This window comes from Ylistrum balloti, unplaced genomic scaffold (assembly GCF_031769215.1).
Source record: "Ylistrum balloti isolate Yb309-2 unplaced genomic scaffold, AGI_CSIRO_Ybal_v1 Utg371200, whole genome shotgun sequence".
Classification (NCBI taxonomy): domain Eukaryota; kingdom Metazoa; phylum Mollusca; class Bivalvia; order Pectinida; family Pectinidae; genus Ylistrum; species Ylistrum balloti.
Window position 1 is genome coordinate 117,805 of NW_026782653.1, and position 23,073 is coordinate 140,877.

The 23,073-nt window shown below is 34.8% G+C and overlaps 1 protein-coding gene across 3 annotated transcripts in view; it reads right to left on the reverse strand.

Moving 5' to 3' along the window:
• Positions 1 to 363: 363 nt before the first annotated feature.
• LOC132561412 (phosphatidylinositol 4-phosphate 5-kinase type-1 alpha-like) overlaps positions 364 to 23,073 on the reverse strand; it is a 48,759-nt gene continuing 26,049 nt past the window's right edge. Inside the window, exons 14-19 of one of the 3 annotated variants that reach the window (XM_060226140.1) lie at positions 20,076 to 20,234; positions 19,537 to 19,705; positions 18,241 to 18,431; positions 17,254 to 17,636; positions 9,098 to 9,189; positions 364 to 1,252 (exon numbers count right to left, since the gene is read on the reverse strand). In XM_060226140.1, the coding sequence (XP_060082123.1) occupies positions 1,198 to 1,252; positions 9,098 to 9,189; positions 17,254 to 17,636; positions 18,241 to 18,431; positions 19,537 to 19,705; positions 20,076 to 20,234 (1,049 nt within the window). In that variant the 3' untranslated portion in view covers positions 364 to 1,197. Of the gene's footprint in view, positions 1,253 to 9,097; positions 9,190 to 9,737; positions 12,863 to 17,253; positions 17,637 to 18,240; positions 18,432 to 19,536; positions 19,706 to 20,075; positions 20,235 to 23,073 lie in introns of those variants that run through there. The other 2 variants (XM_060226142.1, XM_060226139.1) reach the window with 2 other exon arrangements.

A 23,073-nucleotide genomic window follows, 5' to 3' on the forward strand; every position in this document is an offset into this window, starting at 1 on the left:
AATTATTGTATTTCATTCCCAGTTAAAAGTAGAATATTTATCATTCTTCACAAACTTGTTAACACAAACTTTTCACCACTTCGTCTTCATACTCGTGTGTGCAGTAATGGTCTTTCTAGTTTATTGATAATACATTGAATAAAAATATATCAACTCTGGAATTATGAGTTCAATACCATTGTAACTTAAACCTCATGGGGCACAGTGAACAGCATTTATAGAATTTGGTTTGTGTTAATAACACATCATTCAGCCATTAATTTTTACAGAAAAAAAATTGCAAAAAAGTTACACCCCCAAAAGTAAATTTTTGTGCTCTCAATGTAAAGTCAGGTAGACAAGTTCATTAGTTACATGGAGGACCAATCAGATTACTTTCTCATTTCTAATGATGAAGCAGATTTCAGAATATTTATCTTTAAAGAACGATCATCAGCAGGCAAATATCTTTATAAAATATAGCTAAAGAGTTAATATCTAACATCTTGACTCATGAAATCCTTTGTCACCAAAACTTACGTGTTAAGTCAAGCACTAATTACAGATCTCTTGATACTAATCAAACAAGTGGACCCTTATACCACGTAACACTCTTTAAATAAGTAAATGCTCATAGGTATTGTGAGTAGAAACATCATGGCAACCATAAATCAAAATAAAATCCCTATTAATGGGAGAATCCATGTTTCAATATAAAATATCTTATTGATCATTATGGCTACTCCCCAATCATTGTCGAGTCTATTCTACACAATGGGGGTGAAAAGTCTTAAAGTGAATCACAGTCTACAGCTAGGAGGAAGATGAAGACCTCAGTTTCTATATGGTGAACCACAATGATTTCATTTTTTTGTTGCCATGGTTACAAAATTGCCACACATGTTGGTTATTGTTGGTTACATCATGGTTTGTTCCAGGCCAATCTCACCTGGTATCACCATCTGGCTATGTCACACAATTCATACACAATAAACAACAAGTGTCAGTGGTTAGCAATGGTAGATTTTTACCATAGTTACAGATCACACAGGAAGCGTTACCGTTGTTGCTACTGTTACCATGGTTACAAATTTCACAGGAAATGTAATGTTGTCAGTATTGTTGCCATAGTTATAGATCTCACAGGAAACATCACTATTGTAAACATGATAACAGATCACCCAGGGAACGTAATTGTTGTCTATATCGTTACCACGGTTACAGGTCACCAAGGGAAAATAACTGTTGTTTGTATGGTCTGTTACAGGTGTGTCTGAAAATTGAAAAGGAAAATAAATAATAAAAATGGTTTTACTTGATTTCTGATATAAGAAATGTAATTTGATGCAATATTCAAAACAAAAATGTTGATTTTATTATAAAACATTATAAATTTTCATTCAAAAAGTTTGAAATATTGAAACATTTCCAAATAATTATACCTAACATGCAAAACAGTTACTAACCTACTGTATATCATGTACGAGTCTACAGATCTCATTTTAACTCAAAAACATTACCAGAATTAGTTAACAGGCAAATAGCACAAACTAAACTTAAATATATCATGCAAAATTTTGATAAAGCTGTGGAATGAGCAATAACATATAGGAATGTGTGCTGGATAAACAATGTTAGGTAGCAAATGTCTACAACAATATTTCAACACATCAACAGTAGAATAACATGCCAACTGAAAATCATGTGTCAATTAACCCTAGTACAAACTGTATGTTGTCTTATCAGAATGACTCGTCAGCTTTGTTTGTTTAGTTATCATATTTTTTCATATAATGGCCACAGGTTAACAACTTAAGGAATGTGATTATCAAGTTTTTGGACCAAAACAAATAACAATGAGACATGTTTTGGATAAATGAAATTGTATAACTAGAATATTCCAGAATTTCAACATGACAATTCAATCTGATTTGAAAATACAATGGTGACAATTCAAGTGGGACTGTTGTCCCTACTTCTAATCACTGAAAAGAACCAATTATTCTAAACTTGGTCATCAAACATTTTGTGGAATACTGCTCGTTTTTTATGCGAATGTGAATTACATCTTCAAATGTCATAGAAAAACTGATATGCTTGTATGACTAATGTAAAACAAGTATATTTAAAATTACATAATACACAGATATACCACACAATAAGTTATAACACATATTTGTATTGTTGCTTAAAGAAATTCAGCTGTTGTACTTAAATAAATTTGACTTTCTTTTAAGTATTCAACAAACATTTCACGGTCAGTTTGTTCAAGAGAAGTTTCCTGCAATAATATCAGTTAACATTGAACATTTGTGCAAGGAGTGTATCATTATATACACTGTGCAAGGAGTGTATCATTATATACACTGTGCAAGGAGTGTATCATTATATACACTGTGCAAGGAGTGTATCATTATATACACTGTGCAAGGAGTGTATCATTATATACACTGTGCAAGGAGTGTATCATTATATACACTGTGCAAGGAGTGTATCATTATATACACTGTGCAAGGAGTGTATCATTATATACACTGTGCAAGGGTGTATCATTATATACACTGTGCAAGGAGTGTATATATATATACACTGTGCAAGGAGTGTATCATATATATACACTGTGCAAGGAGTGTATATTATATACACTGTGCAAGGAGTGTATCATTATATACACTGTGCAAGGAGTGTATCATTATATACACTGTGCAAGGGTGTATCATTATATACACTGTGCAAGGAGTGTATCATTATATACACTGTGCAAGGAGTGTATCATTATATACACTGTGCAAGGAGTGTATCATTATATACACTGTGCAAATGGAGTGCAATTTTTGCATATTAAGGCTGCTTACCCTATCTGTGGAGGGTTTGGGTATATTACACTGTCTGTGTAGGGTTTGGGTATATATAACACTGTCTGTGGAGGGTTTGGGTATATTACACTGTCTGTGTAGGGTTTCGGGGTATATAACACTGTCTGTTAGGGTTTGGGGGTATATAACACTGTCTGTAGAGGGTTTGGGGTATATAACACTGTCTGTAGAGGGTTTGGTTATATATAACACTGTCTGTGGAGGGTTTGGTTATATATAACACTGTCTGTGGAGGGTTTGGGGGTATATAACACTGTCTGTAGAGGGTTTGGGGGTATATAACACTGTATGTAGAGGGTTTGGGGTATATAACACTGTCTGTAGAGGGTTTGGGTATATATTACACTGTCTGTAGAGGGTTTGGGGGTATATAACACTGTCTGTAGAGGGTTTGGGTATATATAACACTGTCTGTAGAGGGTTTGGGGTATATAACACTGTCTGTAGAGGGTTTGGGGGTATATAACACTGTCTGTAGAGGGTTTGGGGGTATATAACACTGTCTGTAGAGGGTTTGGGGTATATAACACTGTCTGTAGAGGGTTTGGGTATATTACACTGTCTGTAGAGGGTTTGGGGTATATATAACACTGTCTGTAGAGGGTTTAGGTATATATTACACTGTCTGTGTAGGGTTTGGGGATATATAACACTGTCTGTAGAGGGTTTGGGGGTATATTACACTGTCTGTAGAGGGTTTGGGGTATATAACACTGTCTGTAGAGGGTTTGGGGTATATATAACACTGTCTGTAGAGGGTTTGGGGTATATATAACATTGTCTGTAGAGGGTTTGGGGTATATAACATTGTCTGTAGAGGGTTTGGGGTATATATAACACTGTTTGTAGAGGGTTTGGGTATATATAACACTGTCTGTAGAGGGTTTGGGGTATATATAACACTGTCTGTAGAGGGTTTGGGGTATATAACATTGTCTGTAGAGGGTTTGGGGTATATATAACACTGTTTGTAGAGGGTTTGGGTATATATAACACTGTCTGTAGAGGGTTTGGGGTATATATAACACTGTCTGTAGAGGGTTTGGGGTATATAACATGGTCTGGAGAGGGTTTGGGGTATATATAACACTGTTTGTAGAGGGTTTGGGTATATATAACACTGTCTGTAGAGGGTTTGGGTATATATTACACTGTCTGTGAGGGTTTAGGGGGGGTATATAACACTGTATATAACACTGTCTGTAGAGGGTTTGGGTATATATAACACTGTCTGTAGAGGGTTTGGGGATATATAACACTGTCTGTAGAGGTATATATAACACTGTCTGTAGAGGGTTTGGGGATATATAACACTGTCTGTAGAGGGTTTGGGTATATATAACACTGTCTGTAGAGGGTTTGGGTATATTACACTGTCTGTAGAGGGTTTGGTCATATATAACACTGTCTGTAGAGGGTTTGGTCATATATAATACTGTCTGTAGAGGGTTTGGGGTATATATAAATACTATCTTACAGGGTTTTGACCACAATTTTTCATTACACAATATTTTAGTCTAAAATGGTGGAAGAATGTGTGTAGTCAGTGATATATCCCATGAACCCTATACCTATAAATGTGAAACAAGGTCACATGACGTGTGACATCAAAGTGATACTTTGGCAATGTTACACTCTATCTATGCTATAAATACTGTTACAGTGAAGCTTTGTGTATATAGTGTTTTAAGATGTGTGACAGCAAGAAATAAAGTGGGTTATTTATTTCATTTTTTTTTTACATGATCTATTTTTAAAGGGATGCAACAACTGGACATAATCCTTATGATGTAATAGAATTTAATGAAAACAGAAATCATGGTCAAAACCCTCTAACATGATGCATTTGTTTCTGTAACCTGAAAGATCTGTATTGTGCCTGACAATTAAAACCTTTTTAACATCAATCTATATCTGGCATTTTGTTGCTTCAGAAATTGTTGTGGAATGTTGATTGAAATACTTAATATCGTAAGATTATTCAGAATAAAAATGTTAAGATGAAATAGTACAAATCCTTTTGAGACAATTGTACGTTCAAAGTAATCCTGTGTATATATAGATATATCATAATGATAACAAAATAGTGAGGAATTTCCAAAGTTAAAATAAAAAATAATTAAAAAAGCAAGAAAAAAGGAAAATATTAAAAATTTGTAAACAGGTAAAATACTGCCTTTACAAAATCTCATTATTTACAGTGTTAGACTAATATGGAGTCATAACATAATATAAAGGTTCTTTTCAAATTTGAAATAAATTTTATAATTTTTTTTTTCATTTCGGAATATCTCACTCTTTGTGAACATTCAATATCTATAGGAAGAGCTTGATATTAACTTCTTCATCTAATTTTTAAGAAAAATGTCCTGAATTCTATTTCCACACTCATTAAGTTTCATTGTTAAGAGCAAATCTGTAACCAGGCTAATTTGATTATGTAGCTTCGCCTCTACTCTGCTATTTAGCACCTGTTTTCTCCCTTTCAGAACATCAGGAACATTAATCTCTTCTGATCTAGCAATGCTAACTATAAATATATGTGTTTTAAGTTTTGAAAAAAAAAAGTGATATCGGTCTCATTTTCATTTATATTTTTACTTTCATAGTGGACCTTTCTTTCTTATCAACACAATATTATATCTAGCCCTACCCTTATACTGTAAAAATAATCATATATATTCCAAAATTTCTACGTTAATTTGTAACGTCAGTTAATATAAGAAAACTTTGTCACCTAAAATTTTAAAATCACTTCAAGTTAAATATCTAAAATTACCTTAGAAGTAACTTTATTTTATATTGACCTTATATCCCCAACTGAAGTGACTGTATTTGGTATAACCTAACACCCCTCAGAATAACCTATATTTGGTATAATCCTTTGTTGCAATAGAAAAGACTGTATACCTCTACAGAAATGACTAAATTTGGAATAATCCAACACCTTTGTAGAACTAATACGGATAACCTGCTACCCCTTTCTAAACAAATTATATCTTAATGACATTTACAACATTTATTGGGTTATATATAGAAATTACCAAAGTGAAGATACATATTGGAGGTGACAGAAGGGAGATAACTCTATCATGTATTTTCCAAAACATATGCACAATGGAAACTTGTAAAATATATTATTTCCAGTTATCCAATATCTGCCTGTTGATAGTTTACCTCCCAATATGTTTTTTTTTATGGACCTTTGTTTTTTCTTTAAATCTTTTCTCCCATGTTTATGATTATAAATGAAAGCATGTAGTTTACTAGCTGCGTTAAGACATACAAGGTTCCAATGTACAAACAGTGGAATCCCATTGTGATATACAGATTCTGAAAATATTTGATAATCCAAAACCAAAAATTTGAAATAGATTTTCATAAGCAATTGCTTGCTTCATGATTTAGAAAAATCTTTTTCTTTAATTTCAGAACCCCAAATTGCGACTCCACTGTAGTTTTCCAGCTCTTCACCCTTACCATCTAGCATCAATACAAACACATGGGGAAACATGTCCTTATAGATGCCAGTAGCTTTCCACATTATCAAATCTTGTGACTTTTTTCCAACACTTATCACAACATTTCATTGTGAATTTTTGTCACATCAAAATATTAAGAATATTTCATGTAATTAAAATCTACAATTTATTGTAAAAAATGAATATATCTATATTACAAAATCAATATAGAGATATATATACAATTTCTGGAGTGAGAAAATCTTTGTAACTTATATACATGTTATTCTTACTTACAGAATGGCAATTATCCTGCTCTATTGAAGCAAAATTTTCTATATAGCCTAAAGCTGCTTCTACAGTTAAAGCATGTGCTATCGTGTGTGAAGTGCTGAAAGATTTTAATGTAAACAGCATATATTGCATTCCTTCTTTTGTTTTTATGAATGAAATGGACCCTTTAAAAAACTACATTTTAACATGCTAGAATATATGCACAAATATAGAGTAAATTTTTTTGATGATTGAAATGATATTTTATACCATATTAAACTGTTCAATAATAAGATAGACAATTCTGAACTTTTAGTGATAAACAGTAAATTCTTATTTTTTTTTTTTTTTTTGAAAATAATGCATTTATTTATCTTAATTACTACTCTTTTTTAAACTGTATTTGTTTCCATGGTGATGGGATTAGCCACAGAAACAAATGAAAAATTAACCCCTGTTAACAAATCAGATATCTTCAGTTTTCAATTTAGTCTCCTGAAACTGCATTAATCAGCTCATTAGACAACGGATGTACATAATACAAATACAGATACTGTTCTAAAGAACCCTTTTCTTCAACCCCTAATACCTCCCCTGCCATTTTAAGTTATTGGATAATAATTAAGTCAGCTGACATAAATAAAAAAAAAAAAAAATAACAAACAAACAAATGTGAAGTAGTAAACAAGAGATCCCAGAGGGATCTTGATGCCTACCATTGTTTGATCTTTCTATGCTCTTTGATCTATTGCCTTCTTTTTTCTTTGTTTTTGCTCTTAATGATAAAACATTTGAACATTCCTTTGCAGAAAGTGCAATGATAATCTTTATTTTTGATTTTGTTTTTCTGATCAGACCCGAAATCGAATGGGCACAGCTAGGTACAAATTGGAACGTACATATGATATTTAAGAAAGATCCATGCAGCAAGAAATAGCGATAACAAACTTTCAAAGTCAAAATCCAAGATGGCCAACTTTTGGCCATTTTGTATTTCTGATCAGTCCCAAAATTACGTGGGCACAACTAGAGACCAAGGGGCACCTACATATGAGATTTGAGAGAGATCCATCTCTTACTTTTCAAGAAATAAATAACAATAACAAAGTAAATTAAAAAAACCAAAGATGGCTGCCTGTCGTCCATTAAGTCTTCTGATCAGCCCCCTCTTCACAAAACGGCACAACTAGGGACCAAGGGGAACCTATATCTGCAATTTTAAAAAGGTCCATCCAGTACTTCTCAAGAAATACCGATAACAAAAATTGTTTACGGACGGACAAAGGACCAAGGAAGCAAAACATTTTGAATAGTTCACCATTTGATGATGATGGGCTAATAAAGAAATGGAAGATAAAAGCTGACTTTAGATTAATCACTCTACACTTGGCTGGCTATGATAAATATATATGTAGCATTTCAAAGCTGTTAGATAAAAAGTCTTATGAAGAAACCTTAACTGTGTTATCAATGATTCCAGGCATCACATTAGATCATGTTTCCCCATAATTTACAATAAATAAAAACTATTTATAAATTGAAACCAATACCGGAACAGCAAGATCTTTGGAAGTAAAAACTTCTTCTAGGACTGAAAACAAATAATTAAAAATAAACACTACTAAATAGATACTGACAAGTCTATTTCATGTCACACTTTAATTCTGAAACCTGTTGAGAATATAATTATTTTTCTAACAATGGTTATGGAAATTACAAAGAACAGTATTTCATTTAAGTTTGTTAATATCTTGACCCATCAACAGCCAGTTTCATTTTGAGATGGATCTCCTAATTGTAGCTTGTGGATACCTCACCGAAATACATGCTACCACAAGAATATAGGATATCTGATTTCAGCTTCCTGAAGAATACAAAACTGTCCTGTGTAGGGACTGAAGCACACATTGGAAACACACACACTGTCCTGGGTAGGGACTGAACCACACATTGGAAACACACAAACTGTCCTGGGTAGGGACTGAACCACACACTGGAAACACACAAACTGTCCTGGGTAGGGACTGAACCACACACTGGAAACACACAAACTGAAACTGGAAACACACACTGTGGAAACACACTGTCCTGGGTAGGGACTGAACCACACACTGGAAACACACAAACTGTCCTGGGTAGGGACTGAACCACACACTGGAAACACACAAACTGTCCTGGGTAGGGACTGAACCACACACTGGAAACACAAACTGTCCTGTGTAGGGACTGAACCACACACTGGAAACACAAACTGTCATGGTTAGGGACTGAACCACACACTGGAAACACAAAAACTGTCATGGTTAGGGACTGAACCACACACTGGAAACACACAAACTGTCCTGGGTAGGGACTGAACCACACACTGGAAACACACAAACTGTCCTGTGTAGGGACTGAACCACACACTGGAAACACACAAACTGTCCTGGGTAGGGACTGAACCACACACTGGAAACACACACACTGTCCTGGGTAGGGACTGAACCACACATTTCAGATTTTCACCTGAGGCACACAAAGTCTCTAGGCAGGGACTGAACCACACAGCTCAGTTCTCCACCTGAGGTTGAAATGGCTGACTGAGCTATTATGGCACCCTGGATTTCATGAAATAGGATACTATTGTAATGATCTAATAGTCACAAAGCCCAAATGATTCAAGTCTAAATAATTGGAATAATGAGAATAAAATTTCAGGTTTATTTTCAATTATAAGATTGTATAATGTTTTCTGGCTGGTTTTGTTTTAAGGATTATTTCACCCTTTAAAACAACCCAATATACTCCATCATGGTGAATGTAACTGAACAGATATAAAATGGTCAAGTCAAATCATTTTCCGACACACCCTCATTTCACTCTGGTTGGTATCCACGTATGGGGCATATGGAACCAAAAAAACCTTCATTAAAGTAACGACATTGGGTTCACCCCTGTATCATTAAATATCATATTTTTGAGTTTCTGTGTTTTAAACTTTCTTCCTTATTCAATATCTTTCATACATATACAACAAAACCTCACATACGCTCAGTCCTTAAAATAAACTTTTAAAAACTAATCTGAAATAAAAAATAAATCTGTATAAACTTCTCAAATTTATTTTAAATTTGTTGACAAGATTTCACTTAAATATGACACTGATTTCAAAATCAATTCTACTCAATAAGATATTAAAGTTACACTACAAATATTGTACAAAAGATACGCAATGACCTTCATGAACAGCACCTTTTAATACAAATTTAGAGTTAGATGCAGTAGAGCCGAACAATGAATTGAACTGTACCATACAGCTGTTTCCTCCTTCTAGGACTCGTCAGTGATGCTAAAGGCCTGAATATGAAGCCTTTGAGGTAAATCCAAAGTGATTGAAAAAAAATTGGAATTTGAACAGCAAGGTGCACTACCAATGATTCAATAAATTTAATAATTTTCATTTATCTGGTAAATTACGAACGATGTGAAGCACATGTGTATAGTCTTAATTATGCCAATATTGAAATGAATTAAAACTACTTTTCAATACGCCAGCTGAGACTTGCTGAATTACAAAGTGTTCATTATATACTCTATAAACCTTGTATGATATATATATACAATTTATACCGGGACAGAAATATAATTAAGTAATTTAACAAGGTGATTTAAACCTACAGGATGATATACCCTGATATTCAATGAAACAATGTGTTTCTATTTTCCTTAGAATTTATCTCCGTTCAAAGACACTGATGTTTTGTCACTGAAATCTCACACCTCAAATCTATTAGTACCTTTTCCTGAACATGCTGACAAATCAATGATTGATTTTTGTCTCGCTTTTTATCTTATTCATAAAACTGGGGATCAACATCATTGGTAAAAGGCGGAAATTCAGAAACAAAAGGAGACAAAACTACAGAAATGTTGAACACTGACGACCGGTTTCTTGTGCACTGCTGACTTAAAACTAGTAAACTATAATTATAGTCTGCCATGTTTTGTATAAATGATTGATATGATTCTTAATTATTCAGAATTTGCATGGCTGCCTGAAATTCTAAAAATCTATGATTTTTGCTCATTAACATGCTTGATTGATTTAGTAAACAATATATTTCCTATAAACATGCATGATTGATTAAGTAGACAATTTATCAATGATTTCTTATAAACATGCATGGCCCATTTAGTAGACAATATATCTATGATTTCTTATAAACATGCTTGGTTGATTTAGTAGACAATATATCTATGATTTCTTATGAACATGCATGGTCGATTTCGTAAACAAAGAAACAATATTACAATTAATCTAGGTTACAACAACTTCATCAATATGAGAAGCTTGAGGAAAACATACCTCACATTAAATATCTAGATACAGGGAAATATGTCACAAAAAAATCAGTAACTGAAACAAGGTTTTAATGTCAATACAGGGAATCTTATATGGTAGGAAAAGAGGTCTATGTGTTTAAATGCTACAACCACCATCAACTGCTAAATATAGTGATGGGAATCAGTCACACTTTTATAATCGATGAACGAAAACAAAAAATGAATTATCAAGTTATAATGTTATCTAAAATAAGTACAAAATTTCAGTTTAGTAGAAATAAATGATATGGAGAGAAGGATTGTCAGCTACACCTTCTGCCATTTTGAGTTATCTGTATTTCAGCAACCATATTTCTGTCAGTTTTAATACTGAATGAAGCAACTATTTAACTGTTGTTAAAAACATTTCATCTCCTAAGTCAACTGTAAACTATCAATGAATATATAAGTGAATTAAAGAAACAATGAGACTACTTTTGGTTAAATTACGAAATATGAAAATTTAACAGCCCCAACCCACTCCAAAGCCGAAAACTTATCTTTGGACATTTCCAATTTATTATCAAATTCATCATCATTGATAAGTTTTTAATCTTATTCTAATAATTTTCCAATATTTTTTATCATTAATAAAACCATAAATTAAATAAAATTACAAAAATATAAAAATACCAGTTTGACTTGCATTTTCCGTCACTTAGTAACTGAAACTAACATCAATACAATGACATTGGTTTATAGAAAAGATTTCAGCAATGACAATGAACACCTGAAAATAGAGACTTTGGGTTATGAAGAATCCCAGGCAACATGGCTATATTAATTAAAGTGATTCAAAGCAAAACGGTTGGTGACTTAAACAGTTAGGTAAATTCTACAGCTGTTGAGATCCACTCTCTCAAAATATTAAGCTTTTCAGTATTCTTAACCTTTGTTGTTAGAAACAGTTTGATCCATACCTCAAGTAAAAATTCTATGCTGTCCAAGAACTGGAACTTTGTCATAAAGGGACAGAAAGGATAAGTGTTTATATGTTTTGAGGAGGATCACAGATTTAGATTAACTTCCTGACTACAGAATGTGCACTACTACTGTTACAGTTCTAATTTACAAATATTACTTATATATTTCAGAATATAGACCACAAAGACTGCACATTAAAAACAATATAATTCAAGTGAAACATAGAAGATGTAATATTAGTCTGTACACCATCACCACTACGGAAGTGCTCCTATGCTTGGCTAAAAGTTAGAGATGAGTTGACTCCCTGTTTTGATCCTCAACAGGTTTTCTGGACATTGACAGCGGTGAAGTGGACACAGTCTGTTGCCTTCTAGACTGTTCTTCCGACACTGGTGAATTGGACAATGTCCTAAAATCCTTTAGGCTAACAGGTCTATGTAAAGATGTCTCGTGTTGAATGGGTTTAAAAGTCCCCACACTCATACCTCTATCTGACCTGCCTCTTTTGGGAGTTTCAGATAGCCCAAGCTTACCATCGCTGTTGGTCTTTCTAAATCGAGAAAAAGCTGAGGCTTTATGTCCTGTTGGCTTCTGTGGGTACAAATGACTCTTGTCAGGAATAATACTTTTCCTTTGTGGCGGGCTCCCAACAGCGTAATTTTCAACTTTGAAACTGACACCTTTGCTTTGCTGGCTGTCTGTTGACAGCTTTGAAGGGGAATTCCCTGAACTGAGGAAGTTTATCAGACCTCCGGGCTTAGAAGGAACAGCCACAGGGGCAGTGTTAGTGGTTGGAACTGGTCTACGATACTTAGAATTAGTAGAGGTCACATCCGGAGGGATGCTTTTTACACCATCATCATGGAAACCAGAAGAAGAGGGATCTTCATGCATAGAAAAGGTGGAGGAGATCTCGCTGTTTGTGAGAAATGACGAGTCATCCGAGTCATAGGTCAAGGAGTGGTCAAGATCATTAAGATGCTGATAAGTAAAATAGAAAACAGCAAGAATGTTAGTACTAGACATTACAACCATTTCAATGTTGATAGGCACTACAATCTAATACCGTCATGGATTCTGGAAATTTGAGAATGGCTGATTTTTAAAATTTTTTTTTAGATTTGAATTTACAAAAGTTCTAAATGAAAAGTTCTGCTTTACGAACATTTTATTTTGAAGCATTAAGACAGAAACTTGTTGTTGTTGCTTTGTGTTACAATGATGACAATTATATGACTTTAACCATATCACACATCTTAATATGGTTAATACTACCTGTATACAAAGAGCTTTTTCCACCTTATAGGTAACATAATGTAATATTTTGAAACAATCATAAGACCATTAAGAATATATAGGCAACAACCATGCTAAAATAAGAATCCAATCAACATTAAGGTGCAATTTAAAGTCACAAGAGTGCCATGAAGGAAGCTAAATCAAAGATGATAGTTGTTACAAGATATGCATTATAGGTGGAAATCAGAGGACACTTTTTATCAAAACATATCTTCTGGATACAAAGGTCATAAATGTAGGTTTGGTAATATCAGCGATGGTAGCAGCAAAGGTCATACTGAGGTCAACATGTGAGAGTCTCAGGGAGTTAGAAACTCAAACAGGAAAGTGGACTTTTAGCAAGAAAATTGTTGGTGTTTCTAGTAAAATTGCACGAGGTGAAGGTAAGCTCATTACGAGGCACTTGGAAATCATTGGATACAACGAGGTTAAGTTATCATGTAGACAGAGGTGACAGAATAGTGTGATGACAACAGATCACATTCCATGGTGAAAGTTTTATCACTTTAAAGGGACACCTAGACCTAAAAGTAGAGAGATGTATTAGATAAACACCAAGTAAGTCTGCCTCAAGGAAGATAGCAGTAAAGTGAGCAGGTGAAGGTAATTGTGCAGCATACAGGTGAAGGTCAGATTGTAGCATATAGGTGACGGTCACTGTTCAGCCAACAGGTGAAGGTCAATTTGTAGCCAACATACCAAGGTAAAATTCAGCAGCCAGGTGGTGAAGGTCATTGTGCCACCAACAGGTGAAGGTCATTGTGCCGCAAACAGGTAATTATCATAGTATAGGCAACAGGTGAAGGTCAATGGTATGGAGGTCACTGTGAAGCCAGCAAAGGTAAAAACAGGTAAAGGTCAGCCAATAGGTGAAGGCCTGCATTGTTCAGCCAATAGGTGAAGGCCTGCATTGTTCAACCAATAGGCAAAGGCCTGCATTGTTCAGCCAATAGTGAAGGCCTGCATTGTTTAGCCAATAGGCAAAGACCTGCACTGTTCAGCCAATAGGTGAACGCCTGCATTGTTCAGTAAACAGGTGAAGGTCATTGTTCAGCCAGCAGAGGAGTGTCATTCACTGTAGAGTGAAACTAAATGAAGGACAATATGTAGTCATAACATAGGTTGTCATTCTTCCTTGTCCATCACAGCTTTTACCTTTTCATTTTTCTTAACAATAACAACCTAACAATTTGGATTCCGAATCTATCTTGGTCTTATTGATTACTAAATGTTGAAATTGCGAAAGAATACAAAAGAATTGCTACCTGATATCTGAACCCTAATTTACCATTTAAGCCCTGCCTATAGATCCTCATCTGTCACCAAATAGAAGATAAAAGCTACTTAAGAAATTAGTGACTACTTCATCATCATGATTAAGAGGAAGATTCAGTGTAATTAAAATCTGTAAAATTGATGGAAGCAAGTAAACTACCTTGATGGGGAAAATCATGAGCCTAAAACGTTAAGGGAAATAGATACACAGTGTAACTAAAGTATAGCACACTGATGAGGGACTTCTAATGGATATCTCCTGTTAATTTAAGACAACATAAATCCAGGGTAAACCTGGACTCAGAATCTTTCTATCACTTCAACCTGTTCTATATCACAGCAAATAATTACCTGTAAAAACAAATTGTTCAACTTTATAAATAAGTGATAACCTTGACAACGAGACATGCCATGACCATAATTAGGCCACAATGACTTAAGTATCCATAAAAACAACATGCCCAGACCAAAACTAGGTCACCATGTAGAGTATCCATGACAACAAGACCGATAGTAGGTTACAATAAAGATTATAACAAGACATGCCCAGACTGAAAATAGGTCACCATGATGATCATCCATGACAAGATATGCCTGGACAGAAAGGAGGTCACACTATGACAAGACATACTCGGACCAAATATAGGTTGCTATGAAGTCTATCCATGGCCACACAACATGACCAATGGAAAATCGAATTAAAGCCTTAATAATGAGCTGATATAAGAAATATCATAATCAATTGTATATCAAGCAATGAAGTTATCAGGAGCCATGATACAGCAGGTGAGATGAATATTTCAAGATTACATACAAAGATAGATTTTCTTCATAAAATCGGTGTTGTATTTACTAACTCATATGTATGATGAGATATATCACATATAGTTACACACGTATCCATGACAACATACAATGCACAGCACCACTGTAGGACAACAAACAACCATATGTTGATTGTTTACAATCCAAATATAGATGTACACAACAATACCACATTCCACACACAGGATGTATATATAACATCTTGTACACATTACCTAGTATCCATGACAACAGAACAGACATGCGCGAAAGTCAGGCCTTAAGAGAGGCTTCAAATTTGATAGAAAGAGATCCACACTCGAGTCAAAGAGTGGGAATTACAAAGTATCCAAAACATCTGATGCAGAGCATAAAACAACATCATGTGGGAAGACGAGTTAGTCACATGATTTTTGAAGCCATGGTAACCACTCTGTCTCCACAGTAACATAGCTTGGGCATGCTCAGTAGGATGTGTACGCACCTCTTGCCAACCAGGAGCCTCTGGTTCAGAGACTATATCATCTGATGCTTCAATGGCCTCAGACTGAAAGTGAACTCTTCTTTGTTTGGGGCTCACAGGTGTAACTGTTTTCTGTTGGGCAAGTTGATGGTACAGTTCAGACATAGGAAGCAGATGATATCAACTTATTCTGGTTACTTATCATACATCTGTGTTAAAACATTTTTATTTCTGAAGAAAGAAAATCCATGCAATACTGGCAGCTAGTATTTGATATCCTTCAAACATCTGATAGCTTCTATTAGCTCCCAAGTTCCTCAGATGAAAACTATTTCCCTATTGTTTCAGCTGACGATACTAGCAACCTTATTCCAGCAATACTGACAAAAGAGAAAAGCCACCTCATCCCTGCGATGTCTGACTATAACATTTACAAGAACAGTTTGCAGTTGTAATTGCCGTGTGGAATTGACACAAGTGCAGGTCGTGTTTGTGAGGTGCATACTACATATCAGTCTCTTGAATCAATCTTCGCACAGAATATAACAAAAATTTTCCGAGAAAAAGAAATTAAAAATTATAATATATCATAATATAAAATCTAAATCAATGCATGAATACTATTTTAATGAAAAAAAAAAAAAAAAAAAGTCCAAGATCTTTTTCTAAAACACTTGTTGAAAATGTTTTTCCAATATACTGATTTTTCCTGGTAAAGTTAGCAGTTGTGATGGTTTCTCCGATCTACAAAGTCTGTGTTTCATTTTTCTAGTCTGATTTGACGGTCTGTTGTTCTACGACATATTCTTTATTTTGTTTCAATGATAATATTGAACAATTCAATGGATTAGTTTGTAAGGCAGTTGTATACAGATTATAATTTTTTAAATCTCTAAACTTTCACCGTAAGCTGATCTTTTCATGCCATATACAAACACATAAACTCATATCGAATGGGAACCAAAATGCTCCTAAAATCAAACTACATGCCAAGTAAAATCTAAACAAAATCTGTTGTTTTAGTCACAAAACAATTTGATAAATTTTCAGCTCCAATTAAATCCAGCTGTTAAATAGCCCACCATCTGACTAATGAAAAGCCACACATCTCAAAGTTTCACATGCAGTCTAAAAACAAGTGAAGAAACAATCAAATTTAAAAAATACAAAGATTTTCTGCATTTTTTAAAACTATGATATTCATCTTGGCTTGGAATTACTTAAAGTAATTCAAAACAAACCAGGAATTTTATTCAGAAATGATAAGATAGTTGCTGCTTGTTTGATTGTTAAAATCTGACTTCAGTCACCATTCAAGTTGAGATAAAATGATACAGTGATGAAATAAATAACTTGAAAGATCATTTTAAGAAAGACTAAAAATGTAAATCCCAAAAAGTCACAATTAAAACCAATCAATCTCCAAATGAAAGAAAACAAGGCGGCGACTATATGCAGTTTTGGGGAGCATAAGAAAACCACTCAAATTAATAAAACACATGAATTTTTGAAAAAAATCAAATATACATACCGTCTCGGATTCCTTGACCTCCAAATCCTCTGATCTCGGTGACCCTTGACCTTTAGCCTTTGACTTTTCTCCTTCCTCACTATTCCATGTGGAATTGCTTTGAATATCATTATAATTAGACACTGCTGTTGTTGATATGTGACCTTGTTGTGGTTTACTGTAACGACCTGCCTTGTCAGGTGAAACTCTCGCACTATCAACATAGTTACTGTCCGAGTTTGTTGGTCCCCGTTCACTGTCGCTACTGTATGGGTTTTCGAGTGCACTTGTATAAGACGTCTCTGTACTGCTGGTTGTGATCACAGTGACCTTTGACCTTGCTGGAGACAGAGACGCAGGTGACGCCTGTACATCTTTGTCTAGTTCTGCCTGGAAAGCTTGATCTGTGACAAAAGTACGATTTAGATGTCTTTTTTACAGCTATTTGAAGTATGAGGCAACGATGAACAATACAAGGTAAATAAACAACATACAGTACATTAACTAAATGTATCCGAGAAACACAAATGTCCCCACCAAGAACTATGGACACTTTTACGTCTGTTGATTGACCATGACAACCAATCAGAACCTTCATACTGATATAACACATCTGCACACCAAATCACACTTCTATATTTGTATCCACTAAAGAGTAAATGAACAGAAATGTTACATGATGGAACCACGACCAAGGGTAATACTATATGCCCAAAATCCTAATATGGCAGGAACATAAAAAGGATATATCAACTTATCATTCTGTCACTAATATGGCCTGTCACATGTTAATAATGTAAATAAATGATTGTATCGGTCATAAAATATATGTCTCAAGACTGAAAATTTCATTGTCCCTGTCTCTATGTGTATCTCTTGCTCTCATTTTCTCAATCCCTGCTCTCTCATTAATTCTTTTGATCCCTTTCTCTCTCCTCATTCTCTCCTCGTTCTCTCCATCTCTCTTTCTCTTTGTCCTCTCTCTGTATCATGAAACAAAGCTCTTACCTATGTCACTATAACAGCTTGGACTAGATGGCGTGTAGCTTGGTGTTCCCTCTGTGTAATCTGTATGTGTGGGCGTCGACTCTGAGATACTGAGGGGTGGGGATGTCCGCATCACGGGGGAGGTGTGAGATAATGAAGTGCTAGACTCCTGGTAGGTCACTTGGAATGTTCCACTCACCTGGACTTCAGGTCTGTAATTACATATAGAGGACCACCACTAATATACTGACCACTAAAACACTGACCACTAATATACTGACCACCACTAATATACTGACCACTAATATACTGACCACCACTAATATACTGACCACTAATATACTGACCACCACTAATATACTGACCACCACTAATATACTGACCACTAATATACTGACCACTAATATAGTGACCACTAATATACTGACCACCACTAATATACTGACCACCACTAATATACTGACCACTAATATACTGACCACCACTAATATACTGACCACCACTAATATACTGACCACTAATATACTGACCACCACTAATATACTGACCACCACTAATATACTGACCACCACTAATATACTGACCACTAATATACTGACCACCACTAATATACTGACCACTAATATACTGACCACCACTAATATACTGACCACTAATATACTGACCACCACTAATATACTGACCACTAATATACTGACCACCACTAATATACTGACCACTAAAACACTGACCACTTCACAATTTCCGGCATCTTTATTTTTGCTCTGTATTTGTTTTTGTCACGTCAATAATTGAACAAATGACAGTCCTTACAACATTTATTTAACAGTATCTGACCACAACATTATGTTATGTCATATATTTCTACCATAATGAAAAACCAGAGTCAAGCATGTGATATGTAACAAGGAAACTGTTGGTACAGTGTTTACGTATCCCTAACTTCTAATGGCTAATTCATAAGACAGTTAAAATCTGGCTACATGATGGTAAAATGGATCTATAATTTACTGAAGAACCTAATTAATGAAGATTATATACAATGAATCATTAATGTCAATTAACGAAGCTGAAGATAACAAGATAGGAAACTAAGTTTGACTGAAATCCATTCATGCTTAGCAAAGTTGTCACATAGCAACCAACTAGCCAATCAAAAATGAAGTAACACCATTGAAAAGTGAGGAATGATAGTGAAAGGCACACAGGACGGGTCATTTTGATTGGACTTAACAGATACGACACCAATTATGACATAATTCAGTTTCTCGATCGTCTACCAGTTCCATTGACCAGTATACTGCTATGATTACCTACCTCCTACCCTCGCTAATACTCTCCCCTGAGGGAGATACAGATTTAGGAGAATGCGATATGTCTGTTCCACTGCGGCCTCTTTTTGGTGTCAGAGAACCCACCGCCTCGTCAAATGTTGGAGGTGGTGTGGAATTCTCTGGCAGCAGATCTGGTCGGCCCCCAGTTGTGCCTGAAATGAAAGAACATTTTTTTGTTTGGAGAAAATGAAGTGAAGCCAAATTTACTGAAACAACTTTTATGTTGAAACACAATCTAGTGTCATTAAAATCCATTTGTTGGAGTGTATGAAAGATGAGGAAACCCACATGGTCCTGAAGATGACTCCATACCATTTCATCTCTGATTGGGGAAGAGAACCCAGATCACCAAGGTGAAACGTAAATATGTTAACATACCAACAACGTCTATCAATAAAATGGATTGCTATAACTCATCAAATTGTTTTCACTTTAAATCAAATTCTTGGAAATGCTAGAATATAGATTAAAAAAAAGCTGACTTTGCACTTTGGCTCAGATACATTTTAGTTCAGAACAAACCTGGAATGGGTGTTTTGTCCTCTGTAAAACTAATAGTCCTATGGGACCGTTCTGTCGTTCCAGTTCTCCTTGGAACTTCTGTAACCCCCTCTGACTCGGAGTGACCAGATGACTTTTTAGGCCCTCCTGGTTTTCTTTTTGATGGAGAATGTTTCAAGGCTGTGGAAATAAAACAAGACAATTAAATGGAATTTCAACTCTTTATATTCGTTAGCAATAATCAAACTTACTTATATATCGTTGCATGGGTTTTATGTTCATATACAGTATGATCATTTCAACCTGACAAAGCAGTAAAATCCCATCAAGAAGGAAAAGCATATCCACGGAAACGTCTGCATTTCGGGAAGGGATATTCAGATGAAGGGAAAACAGACTTTGGGCTTTGTGATCTATTAAGAGTTACTTCCCTTGATTCACTGTAGTAATAAGCTAGACAGCCCAGCTCAAGAATGAGTTTGATATGAGGAAGTCAGTGTAGTGATAAGCTGGTCATCCACACAGCAGAGTAAGGTCCTGGAGGACTTTGACATGATTATGGGATGATTTTAGGGGAGGAAAAATTCACTGTGTCAGTGTAGTGATAAGCTGGACAGCTGAGCACCAAGAGTCAAGACTGAGTTTCATATGAAAAAGGGGATGACTTTAGGGTAGAGAAAAATCAACCTATTTTAAAAAAAAAATGGGGTTTGGGGAAGTAGTTGGAGGGGAAGGGGCAGGGGGAAATGGGTGACATTTCCACAGGAAAGAAGATTTTAGAATGTCAGTAAAAAACCTTGAAAAAAAGCTAAGGGAAAATGATTTTATGAATAAAAATCAGAAATGAATAAAAAACCAGTTCAGCACACAAAAAACCCTAAGTTTGATATAATAATCCAATAATCCAGATAGACTTTCATTTACTTCCTGTCTAGATTTCTACACTAGTATCCATGTTGTAAGATCCTGGCTCATTAAGTATAATCTCTGTCTCCTCACTAAAACGAGATTTAATATATAATATCACATTATCTTTTCTGCAAACTTTGGATAATTTGTGAAAAAAATGTTTTGATGATAAAGTTCTATTAAAAAGAATTAGTCCTTGATCAGCCAAAGGCAACATTACTATGTAATCAGAAAGACCAAACTACAAAAGATGTCAGCTAAACGACTGTGAATCAAACACATCAATGATTATATTTGTAACTATATATAAAAACACAGTAACATTGATAAAGAGAATCTAGTGTACAACAGAAATAACATCCATGGTAGATCAAATGTAGAACATCATGTTGACTAGTATGTCTCCATTAAACAAGGATGTCACATTTAATTAGTTTCCCACTACATTAAACTAGGACGTCATATTTAACTAGTCTGGCTCTCTGTTAAAACAGGATGTCATATTTAACTAGTCTGGCTTTCCATTAAACTAGGATGTCATATTTAACTAGCCTGGCTCTCCATTAAACTAGGACGTCATATTAAACTAGTCTGGCTCTCCATTAAACTAGGATGTCATATTTAACTAGTCTGATTCTCCATTAAACTAGGATGTCATATTTAACTAGTCTGGCTCTCTCCATTAAACTAAACAAGGATGTCATATTTAACTAGTCTGGCTCTCCATTAAACAAGGATGTCATATTTAACTAGTCTGGCTCTCCATTAAACAAGGATGTCATATTTAAATAGTCTGACTCTGTGCTAACCAGGATGTCATATTTAACTAGTCTGGCTCTCCATTAAACTAGGATGTCATATTTAACTAGTCTGACTCTCCATTAAACAAGGATGTCATATTTAACTAGTCTGGCTCTCCATTAAACAAGGATGTCATATTTAACTAGTCTGACTCTCCATTAAACAAGGATGTCATATTTAACTAGTCTGACTCTCCATTAAACTAGGATGTCATATTTAACTAGTCTGACTCTCCATTAAACAAGGATGTCATATTTAACTAGTCTGGCTCTCCATTAAACTAGGATGTCATATTTAACTAGTCTGGCTCTCCGTTAAACAAGGATGTCATATCTAACAAGTCTGACTCTGTGTCTAACCAGGATGTCATGTTTACTAGCCTGGCTCTCCATTAAACAAGGATGTCATATTTAACTAGTCTGGCTCTCCATTAAACAAGGATGTCATATTTAACTAGTCTGACTCTCCATTAAACTAGGATGTCATATTAAACTAATCTGACTCTCCATTAAACTAGGATGTCATATTTAACTAGTCTGACTCTCCATTAAACTAGGATGTCATATTTAACTAGTCTGACTCTCCATTAAACTAGGATGTCATATTTAACTAGTCTGGCTCTCCATTAAACAAGGATGTCATATTTAACTAGTCTGACTCTCCATTAAACTAGGATGTCATATTTAACTAGTCTGGCTCTCCATTAAACTAGGATGTCATATTTAACTAGTCTGGCTCTCCATTAAACAAGGATGTCATATTTAACTAGTCTGACTCTCCATTATACTAGGATGTCATATTTAAATAGTCTGGCTCTCCATTAAACAAGGATGTCATATTTAACTAGTCTGACTAGCCTGGCTCTCCATTAAACAAGGATGTCATATTTAACTAGTCTGGCTCTCCATTAAACTAGGATGTCATATTTAACTAGTCTGGCTCTCCATTAAACAAGGATGTCATATTTAACTAGTCTGGCTCTCCATTAAACAAGGATGTCATATTTAAATAGTCTGACTCTGTGCTAACAAGGATGTCATATTTAACTAGTCTGTCTCTCTATTCACCTATCATTTACAGTTCCTGGGTCTTTTAAATCACTAGGTCTATCTTTGTTTTAATAACACTTCCAAGCTAATTTGCCTTATAAACTTAAGTGACATTTTTTTTTATATCAGAAGGACAAAGATATAATTTGGTAATACTGAACAAATCAAAACCTATGAAAAACCATGACTCAATACTGGGGATGTCAGTGGACAGATAATAACCTTACCAATACTATATCGGTATATTTTCAAGTTGTATT